General features: G+C 39.6%; 1 protein-coding gene across 1 annotated transcript; it reads right to left on the minus strand.

Annotated features, from left to right (window-relative positions):
• Nucleotides 1-6,426: 6,426 nt before the first annotated feature.
• Nucleotides 6,427-10,454, minus strand: chrac1 (chromatin accessibility complex subunit 1). Its single transcript, XM_059946503.1, has 3 exons — nucleotides 10,267-10,454; nucleotides 8,271-8,394; nucleotides 6,427-6,917 (listed from the first exon to the last, which is right to left on the minus strand). The coding sequence occupies exons 1-3, from the start codon at nucleotides 10,429-10,431 to the stop codon at nucleotides 6,778-6,780; spliced, it is 429 nt and encodes a 142-aa protein (XP_059802486.1). The 5' UTR covers nucleotides 10,432-10,454; the 3' UTR covers nucleotides 6,427-6,777.
• Nucleotides 10,455-10,776: the final 322 nt, after the last annotated feature.

The following is a 10,776-nucleotide window of genomic DNA, read 5'->3' on the forward strand; positions in this document are numbered from 1 at the left end:
CTTCCATCCAAAAAAAACGTGATTATCTCTGTTCATCATGCACTTAATTCCATGTTTGTTTCTCCACTATTTATGTGGGCAGGCTGCCATCAAGTTGGGAAAATATAAAAATTTGGAGCATATTGTTCATGTTGACAAAAGTACAATATAAAATAATTTTAATGTTTGTTCGAGAAGATATTAATGTGAGCCTATTGTTCACTTGGAATATTCCCTAAAAGCCAAACTATATCTCAACTTCATTACTTTTATTAATCTTCTGTTACAAAGGGTGGACCAGGAAGTTGCAAAAACTTTTGAAATGCTGAAAGGGAAAGGAGGTATGTTTCTGGTGGTGGAATCTTGGTGCTGGCAGAAATTAGAAAGGATCTGTTGGTTTGCTCAGTAAGAAATGGAACTTTGTTCTTTCTCTGTCCAGGAGGTGATGGACTTGCTTATCATTCCCCCCTTTTCCTTTGCATGGTCCGGTCTGCTGAACATGTCCCTGAAGTTCACATAATACTCTACACAGGCAGAGTAGTTAATATCAGACTATTTCATCTTGTCAGAGCTCCAACAATCCCAAACTTATGTTTCATGAATTACTTTTTTCTCTTTTCCAATTCTGATGAAGAGACTGGGAGAAAATTGCATTTGAAGTATTTCAGCCAATGCTGCAAAACCTGCTGAGTTTTCCAGCATTTTGTTTTTAATCCAGCAATCCCTACTGTGAATGAATATGATGACTTAATATCTACAGCCCTCTCAAGTTAAAGGTTCATCACCGTAATTGTTTGTAATTTATGTAAACAATTTGGATGTGAATGTACAAGGCATTTTAGTAAGTCTGTGGATGACACTAAAATAGGGGGTGTTGTAGATAATGGATACTATGAAAACATCTTGATCAGTATGTGGGCAGGTTGGCAAATGACTTTCAATCATACAAGGTAAATACAAGGTATTGCATTTTGGGAAATCAACAGTGTTAAAATACAGTCTCTTTCCGAGAGAAGGGAAATTAAGTGATATTAGGGAAAGCTTCATGCAAAAGGTGATGCATTTTTGGAATGGACCAAATATAGGCAGATAGAACTAGTTCACTGGGCAACAGAAATGGCATGGATGAGTTCGGCCAAAGGCCCTGTTTCCATGCTGTATGACACTATGATCTGTGTGAAGAAATTTTTCTTCTGTCACCCCTTATTCTGAGACCGCAGCTCTTGTTCTTTGAGCCCTCAGCCAAGGGAAGCAACATCTCTGTATGCCTGTTCTAAATTCTTGGTGATAGCACTGATAAAACAACTTGTATCTGTAACCAATCCTATGAATCTTCATTGTATTTCACTTGTGGTTTCATCTAACTTTTTTAAGATTACACGATATTTGCTGCCATGCACAAACTGTCATCCAGTGGCTTGTTCCTTTGAAAGTCAACATTTGACAGATAGTCTATTTATTCTGTTTTGTTTTATTTGGAGATACAACACAGAAACAGGCTGTTCCGACCCCTCAAACCCATGTTGTCCAATTACACCCATGTGACCAATTAACCTAACCTGTAAATTTTTGGAATGTGGGAAGAAACGTGCAGCCATGAAGCAAACGTACAAGCTCCTTATAGGCAGTGCAGGAAATGAACCTAGGTTGCTATAATAGCATTGCGCAATCTGCTATGCCAGCCCATATACACTCCAATCTGGAATGGTTCACATTTTTATATTATTTGATCTGTCATATATTTGTTGACTCATTTCACATATCTGCAACCCTGTTGAGTTTCTACATCCTTTATACTCACAATGCCACCTAATTTAGTTTTGTCAAAAAACTTGGAAATAAGTCATTTGTTTCCTTTTGGCCAAAATGCTGAGAAAGATCGTGAAAAGTTGGGAGTTTGGTGCTCGACTCTGTGGCATCCCAGTAAGTTGCAGTTTACTGATCTGAGAAGGATCTGTATATTATCACTATGCTTTTAATCCAATTACCAATTCTTAACCTGAACCCAATTAACTCTGTGTTCTAAAATTATTGACCAATCTCCTATAAGTAGGCATATTATGGAAGCTTGACTAGCTCAGCCAGTGAGCATTTGACTCTTAATCCCAAAGTTGTGGTTTTGAGCCTCACTTTGGGTGATGGTGTTTCCTCAGGCTCCTGGATTAGTTTGGATGGTGGCTTCACTTGCCTCGCCGCTGAACTAACGTATAGACTTTCAGGGACTCTACCTTTGTTGTGCCTGTTTTTAGGCTGCCATGGTAGTGTAGCGATTGCATGATGCTATTACAGCTCGGGGCATTGGAGTTCGAAGTTCAATTCCTGCTTCCTCTGTAAAAAAAAAAGCTTGTACATATTTCCCACGAAGTGTGTGCGTTTCCTTGAGGTTATTCTCATTGTAAGTTGTTTTGTGATGGGTCGGAAGGGCTGTGCTTCAGCTCTAAATAAAAATCATACTAATAAACATCTGCCTTCTCTACAATTTATAAACATCTATATCATGCTCCTATAAATAGGTCATATGTTAGGAAAAACAAAGAAATTGGCGGTCTATGAAATGAGATTGTAACAGTGCACAAACGACCATCCATTATTGTTTATCATTTATATTAATGATTTAGATTAGGGCTTCACAACCTGAGGTCCAAGGATCCTTTGCTTAATGGTATTAGTCCATGGCATAAAAAAGGCTGCTGGGACTCCAGATTTAGATAATGTGGTAAACTGGATCAGCAAATATGTGGATGACACCAAGACTGAGGCTGAGTGGATAGTGAAGAAGGCTACAAAGTCTGCAGTGGGGTCTGGACCAGCTGGAAGAAAATGGACTGATAAAGGACAGATAGAATTTAATGAGGACAAGTGTGAGGTGTTGCACTTTGGGAGGACAAATCAAGGTAGGTCTTAGACTATGAATGGTAGAGCATGGTAGAATGCTAAAGCAGGATCTGCAAATAGAGATACATAATTCCCTGTTAGCGGCATCGCAGGATAGGGTCTAAAGAAAGCTTTTAGCATATTTGCTTTCTTAAATCAAAGTACTGAGTACAGGAGTTGGTATGTTATGTTGCAGTTGTATAGCATTGATGAGGCCTAATTTGGAGTATTCTGGTCACCTATTTTCAGAGAAATATCAATAAGATTTCAAAAAAATAGTGAACACCTACAAGAATATTGTCAGGACTTGAGTTAGAGAGAAAGGCTGAATAGGTTAGGACTTTATTTCTTGGAATGTAGGAGAAAGAGGGGACATTTGATGGAGGTATACAAAATTAACGGGGAGAGATAGGGTAAAGGCAAGAAGGCTTTTTGCTCTGAGGTTAGGTCAGACTAGAACTAGTGGTCATGCATTAAGAGAGAAAGGTGAAGTATTTAAGGGATGCCTGAGGGGGAATTTCACTGAGGATGGTGAGAATGTGGAAACAAGTGCCAGCAGAACTGGTGGCTATGGGTACAATTTCACCATTTAAAAGAAACTTGAACAAGTATATGGATGGGAGGGGTAGAGGGCCAGGGTCCCGGTATGGGTTGATGGGATTAACTAAGCAGAATAACAGTTCAGCATGGACTAAAGGGGCCAAAGGGGCTGTTTCTGAGCTATACCTCTCTATGACTCCAAAGGCAAAATTTTTAAGGGTATTTTGAGGGGAAACTTGCAAGTGTGGAATGAGCTACCAGTGGAAATGGCAAGTAAGTATTCAATTGTAACTTATAAGAGTTTAGATAGTACACAGATGTAAGGGGTATGGAGGGCTCTGGATTGGTGTGGATGGGACTAGGCAGAAGATCAGGTCAATGAAACAAGATGAGCTGATGCTTTGCAGTACTCTGAGACTCTACTTTTCAAACAACAGCATACTTCTGTGCTCATTCTTTAGTCCCACTCCTGTAGCTAAGGGAGATCTTTGTCATCAGTCTGTGATTTCTCCCCTTACTTTTGACAATATGTATTAGGGTATATTTCATTTGTGTGTGGTGAATTAATCATTGAATACTTTTGCTATTTATGCAATTCAGTACTTTGCATTCTTCACCACATCAATATATTTTGACTTTGTTAATCCCTCCTTTGAATAAAACAGTTTGTGCAACAATGTTCATGGCAACCATCAAACACCCCAGCCTATTACTAATCTCACCGACAGTACTTGGTCTGTAGCTTTGTAAGCTTTGGTAGTTCAGTGGTTGTCTAGAAACTCAAATATTGTGAACTCTGCCTTCACTAAACTTCAGACCACGCATCCCAGATACCAACCAGTCTCTGGGTGAAAAATTCTTCCTTGGATCTGGACAAGTGCTGCTCTATGCTTCAAGGATCAACATTATGCTAGCCTAAAACATCTGTTTTGTCTGAGAATAGTGTTCAGCACTCCTCAAACCAAAACATTAAGAACATTACAACTAGGGCTAAAAAGCATAACTCACTGATGGGAAAAAAAAAGCACCGGAAGAGTCAAGCAGAGCAGACATTCGTGGAGTGTGAGGGGACATGGAATGGAACAGTACAGTACAGCACAGCACAGGAGTAGGCACTGTGACCCACAATGTTATGTCAAACTAATTTAGTAATCAAAAGCTAACTAATCCCCTCTGCATACCTAATGTCCATATCTTTCTATTTCCCTCACAATCATATGCCTATCTAAACTCTCTTAAAAGTACCTAAAATATATCTACCTCTACCACTATCCAAGACGGCGCATCCCAGGCACCTACCATGCTTTGTATAAAAAGGATGCCCGCATATCACCTTTGAAATTACCCCCTCACCTTACATTCATACCCACTGGTATTCGACATTTCAATCCTGCAAAAAAAGATGATGTCTACTTTATCTCTTAATATTTTATAAACCTCTATCAGATCTCCCCTCAGCTTCTGCTGCTCCAGAGAAAACAACCCGTTTGTTCAATCTCTCATTATAGCCTATGTGCTCTAATCCAGGCAGCATCCTGGTAAACCCCTTCTGCACCTGTGACCAGAACTGTATACAATATTCCAGATGCAGTGGCCTAACTGGAGTTTTATAAAGCTGAAACATAACTTCCTGACTTTTGAACCTAATGCCTCGACTAAAAGGGAAGTATGCCATATGCATTCTAAACTAACTTGTACTGTATATCCACTTTCAAGGAGCTATAAACTTGGGTCCCTCTGTTCTTGCCCTGAATATTGTACTGTTTCTTTATATTTGACTGAATGGGGGAGAAGGTTCAAACATCAGAGGTCTCCCAGAAGGTTAATTTAGAGGTTGGTTCTGCAATAAAGAAGGCAAATGCAATGTTAGTATTTATGTCAAGGGAATAGCATATAAAAGTAAGGAGATAATGCTGAAGCTTTATAAGACACCAGTCAGGCTGCACTTGGAGTAATGTCAATGGTTTTGGGCTCCATAACTCAGAAAGGATGTGTTGTCTTAGGAGAGTCCAGAGGAGGTTCACAAAGATGACCCTGGGAATGAAGGGGTTAACATATGAGGAGCATTTGGCTGCTTTAGGCCTGTACCCACTGGAATTTACAAGAATGTTTGGGGGGGGGGGGGAAGGAAAGAGAATATCAGTAAAACATACCGAATGTTGAAAGGACTAGATAGGGTGGATGCGGAGAGGATATTTGCAATGGTTTGGGTGTCCAGAACTAGAGAGCACAGCCTCAAAGCTGAGGGGTTCCCTTTTAGAACAGAGGTAAGGAGGAATTATTTAGCCAGAGTAGTGAATCTGTGGAATGCTCTGCCACACACTGTTGTGGAGGTCAAGTCCGTGGGTATATTTAAGGCATAAGTTGATATCAAATGAAGGCAGGTGTATGGGGTTGAGTGGGATCTGGGATCAGCCATGATAGAATGGAAGAGCAGACTTGATGAGCTTAATAGCCACGCTCCCATGTCGTATGGACCTACCAAAGTGCAACACTTCACATTTAGCTGGGCGAAATTTGGCTCTGCCCATATCTGCAACTGATCAATATCCCCCTGTATCCTTTGCCAGTCTTCTACACTAGCCATAAAACCATCAATCTTTGTTTCATTTGCAAACTTATTAACCCATCCATCTACATTTTCATCCAGGTCATTTATATACAGCATAAACAGCAGGAGTCCCTGCACGGTTCCCTGTGAACACCACTAAGCATGGACCTCCCCAACTCCCATCGACCACTGCCCCGTCTTCCATGTACCAGTTCTGAAAACAAAAGGCCACTTCATTATGGGCAGTTGAAAGTTTTCGGTTGAGACCATGATTCTGAACAGATACAAGTTCCAGGACAAAAAAGTCAGCTATCTGTGTGCCTCTAGCATCTGCAGCCTCGTGTCTTCAAACACTGATAGTAATAGCATAAAAGTATTCATTGCCAAAAATACAAAATATACACCACCCTGTAACCTCACACCACAAATGCACATGCACTAAGAAATGCATTCCATTGTACCCATTTTGAATGGTAAATAATCAGATTCTGTTCAGTAATGCTTTTTTTATTTCAAATATACAAAAGTATATATCACATATATACATTTTATATCAAGTATGCCATTTAATCAATAAAATAAACAGAGGAAAAATTCTTCAAAAGAAAAATAAGGATATCTTGCCTTTCATAAACTGAAGGAACTGTTAACACCAACCCAGACTTTCTATCTGACTTCAGCTCTTCACAGTGGCTCATTAAATGGAATTTTGAAGTTATGGACATGTAAACTTGTGCTTAGTAATCCTAAACACTCAACAATATTGTTTTAACAATTTCCTCTTGCTCTGTACACACTTCCATGAGAAGTTGTCAAGGTGAGAAAGATGCTCTTTAGGATTCATTTTCTTCCTCTTCCTCCTCCTCATCATCATTTTCATTTCCTCCATCCCCTTCAGCGCCACCAATTCCTTCTTTCTCCTCTTCAAGCATCCTTAGATAGTCACTTGCCAAGATCTTTTTTGGCAGAATATCTGTAACAATGATATTTTGATATATCAAATACACTTTACAGGGTAAACGTACAATTTATTTTTTTATTAAATTGCAGATTCTTCATGAAATTTAACCATGTGTAACACTATGTGGTTGAATCTATGGTCCCTTTATGTATCAATCCCCTCATCAATTCCAAATATCAGGAAAGGCAAAGAATACAGTTTTACCAACATCAACTGCATCCGGGAAAACAACTACAGGCGTTCCCCCCCCCCCCTTACAAAGGTAGAGCGTTCCTATGAAACCTTCCTTAAGCCGAAATGGCGTAAAGTGAAGAACCATTAATTTACATGGGAAAAATGTTCTTAAAAGCGAAAATCCTCTGAAATGTGAAAACAGGTTACTAATGTAGGTCTTTTGTAAAAGCGAAGTGGCATCAAGCGAACATTCGTAAAGCAGGGGACACTTGTATTAGAATTCTGAACTCAAAAGTATGATGATCTGATAACTACCTCTCCCCATTCATCAAGCTCTGACATCAACTTTTAAGTACTAATTATCCACTTGTATTAGAAAGTTGGTAACTAAGTCATACTTTAAATAAGATTAAACAAATTATTAGCTTGTTCTGTGATTGTGAGGCCCTCTAATAATGGCACTCTTCATGGAGGAGGACAATTCAACTATCCTGCTAATAATAACAAGATTAGTTAATAATTGAACTAAACCCATGTGTAAAATAATTGTTGTATGTGAAGCATTTAAGAGTTAATGTGATGGAAAACATTTTACTTTAATTAAAAAGTTAATTGGTTGTTGTAACAACATACATTAAAAATCCAACAAGTATTTTATCTGATTAAAAATGTATAATTAAGTAATGAAAATTAAGTTTGGATGAATGCAAGGTTTATCAGAATTAAAGTTGTGGAATAAATACTTGAAAATGAATCAAACACACAAGATCAGCTAAATGATATAGCTGAGCAACACTAAACAGATCTGAAAGATCATATACCCAAGGAATGACTTTTAAAAGTGTGATAACTATCTTAATATTAACTATACTTTGAGGGCAGCTGGAAATTGTCCCAGCTATTGATAATCAGCAAGTAGGTTCAGAAATGTTGAAAATACATTTGAATAATTTACCGGACAAGAGATTCCTATGGGCTACTAAGGCAAGATCAGTGAAACAAAATAGCACAGGAGAAATAGAATAAACATTTGTGATGCACTTTGTCCAATCTGTTTTTGGAAATCTAAGCAAGGGGTGTCAATATTTTAACCACACTGAAGACCACGAAGACCACCTTTCAATCATGTTATCTAATAAAAAGGATTAATTTTCTTTTTCACTTGTTTAATGGTTATTGAAATATACAGACCAGCTAAAAACTGGAATGTTTCAGAGTTCTCCACACAGTCAGCCAGGTCATTGTAAGAGAGTTCTTTTTTCTCTGAATTGTTGCTTTTGTATGCATATGTGGCAAGATGTTGCACAAATAATTCCTGAAATACAGTAAAAAAAAGTTAAGATAATATATTAGGAAGATCAACAAATGCAATTAATAAGGAGCAAATACATTGCTGGTTGTGTTCTACAATGTTAGAATGAGCTAGCAAATATTCAGGAACATTTAATCAGAAAAACAAATGTACAGTAATAGTAGGGAATTTTGACTAAATGACATTAGTGGGAACAATAACATGAAGACAGAAGCAACAACAGACCCAGAACTCTTGCCTCACATTAAAAAGGCAGCTTTTTAAAATCAATTCATAGCAAACCCAGCACTTGAGGGTATGATCCTTGCTTTTGCTGGTGTCTGATTCAGGAAGCACTGACTGGAATCAGCTACTTGAAGGGAAGTCACTGTCAATGACAGGCATTCAGAAAAAGTATGGACTTGGACAGTTACGTTTCTTCTAAATGAACGGATGAAACTCTTGGGATGTCAAGGAGTATATTGGAAAGCTAGAAGATACCAAGAATTCAATATTGTGAAAACATTGAAAATGCAGGGATGAAATTAAAAAAGGAAAATAGGTACACAAAAGTAATGTATAGAGAAAAAAAATTGCCAGGCAAAGATCAATGAAAACTAATACAAGAGACATTAAAAGAGGAAATATTATGAAAGAAGCAGGAATGCAGTATGGCTCTGAACAACAAATTTGTGCCTACTTTTACTTTACAGTGGTACATCAAAACCTGCTAACAATGTTGCATTATTTAAGAAACAGACCAAAGGGAAAGATTGAATATTTACTGTTAGCTTAACAATAGTGGTAGACAAATTATAGGGAAAAAATTTAAGCGAATACACAAATCACTTATTACATACACTTATAAAAAAATCAGCAAGGATTTTGTATGAAAGGTCATGTGTTATTAATGAATAGCTTTGACAAGAATAGTACTGTATATTTGAAGGAGTATACAGGGATCATAATAAGAAGAGTATTATTTCAATGTTTGGCACAAGAAAAATCTACTGCACCCTCTCTACATCTTTCCAATTATGGGCTGACCAGACCTGCATGCAATTCTTCAGTTTTGTCTGACTGAAGTGTTATGTAGCCACTAAATGACTTAGTCAACATTCGTACCAATGAAGGCAAACATACCATAAGCCTTCTTTACCACGTGATCCACTTGCGTAGCTACTTCCAGTGAATTATCAATCTGGATCTCAAGATTTCTCTGGACCTCAATTCTATTTAAAGGTAATTAACTGTGTACTGCCACTTTGCAAAGTGCAACACTTCACAATTGTCTGGATTATATTCCATCTGCCATTCCTCAGCCCAAACCTGCACTGATCTAGATCTTCCACTATTCTAATGGCAGTCCACAACTCCACTGATCTTGGCATTATCTGCGAACTGACTAATCCACCCATCTACATTTCAAATCCAAATCATTACTATATATCACAAACAACAAAGATTATTTGTGATTTTTGTGGAACACCACCAGTTATGGACTTCCACGTGAGGCGTACGGGTTGGGGAAATGTGACTGACAGACCCAGGCACAAGGAGTGGGGCAGTAGGAAACGCCAGGGTGAGAGGAGTGTGGTCCAGAGGCAAGGGAAAGGTGTGGGAAATCCAGGGGCGAGAGGAAGGTGGTGGGGGAATAGGAACTCAGACAGATGTGGAGGCAAGGACCCGGGGACGACCAGGTGAAGAGGCTGGCGGTGAGGGACAGGAAGACCGGGTGTCGGGGAAGCTAGGATGGACCCGGAACGTAGGTGGTGGGGAATACGACCCCGGGGACCAGTGGGGGGGTGGGGGAAGAGAGTGGAGGATCTCCGCCGCGTCCCCACCCCCGCTTCCCGGAGACGTTAGGACGGGAGGACCCCTCTCTGCCGCACTCACAGTGGCCTTGGCGGTGAGGAAGAGCGCGTCCTGGTTGATGCTCGACACGTCGGGGCAGCTCTTCATGATGAGCTTGACGCGGGAGAGCGGCAGCGCCAGCACGGCGGGCGGGGGGCTGCGGCGCGCGGGGAACCGCAAGCCCTCGCGCCGCTTCACCTCCGCCATCTTCCCGGCCACGGCCACCGACCCTGCCGGGGAAAGGGGAGGGGAAGATCAGGGCACCTCGCAGGTCACAGCAACCTATCCCATCAAACACAAAGGCAAAACTCAAAACAATACAAATAAAGCATAATCCTTTTTAAAAAATCTGATCTCCAACTAAAATACACAACAGATCCATTTAAAAACACTATTGTTATCCCTATCGCCGGGAAGCAGTTGGTATCGCCCTAACTGTCAGATTGTACCACTCATGGAGATGTTAGGGGAGGAAAGAACTTATTTTTTTAAACAGAGCTTCTTTACTAGTTAATTATAATCTGGACGGAACACTTATTTTTAATAATATTA

The sequence above is a fragment of the Hypanus sabinus genome, chromosome 1, assembly GCF_030144855.1.
Source record: "Hypanus sabinus isolate sHypSab1 chromosome 1, sHypSab1.hap1, whole genome shotgun sequence".
NCBI classification, from domain to species: Eukaryota; Metazoa; Chordata; class Chondrichthyes; order Myliobatiformes; family Dasyatidae; genus Hypanus; species Hypanus sabinus.

Excerpts from the sequence above, each read along its gene's own strand:
- chrac1 (XM_059946503.1), bottom strand. The coding sequence starts at position 10,431 with ATGGCGGAGGTGAAGCGGCGCGAGGGCTTGCGGTTCCCCGCGCGCCGC. Across the intron at positions 8,395-10,266 it reads TCCTCACCGCCAAGGCCACT|GAATTATTTGTGCAACATCT; the intron begins GTGAGTGCGGCA and ends ACTGTATTTCAG. Across the intron at positions 6,918-8,270 it reads AACATTCCAGTTTTTAGCTG|ATATTCTGCCAAAAAAGATC; the intron begins GTCTGTATATTT and ends TCATTGTTACAG.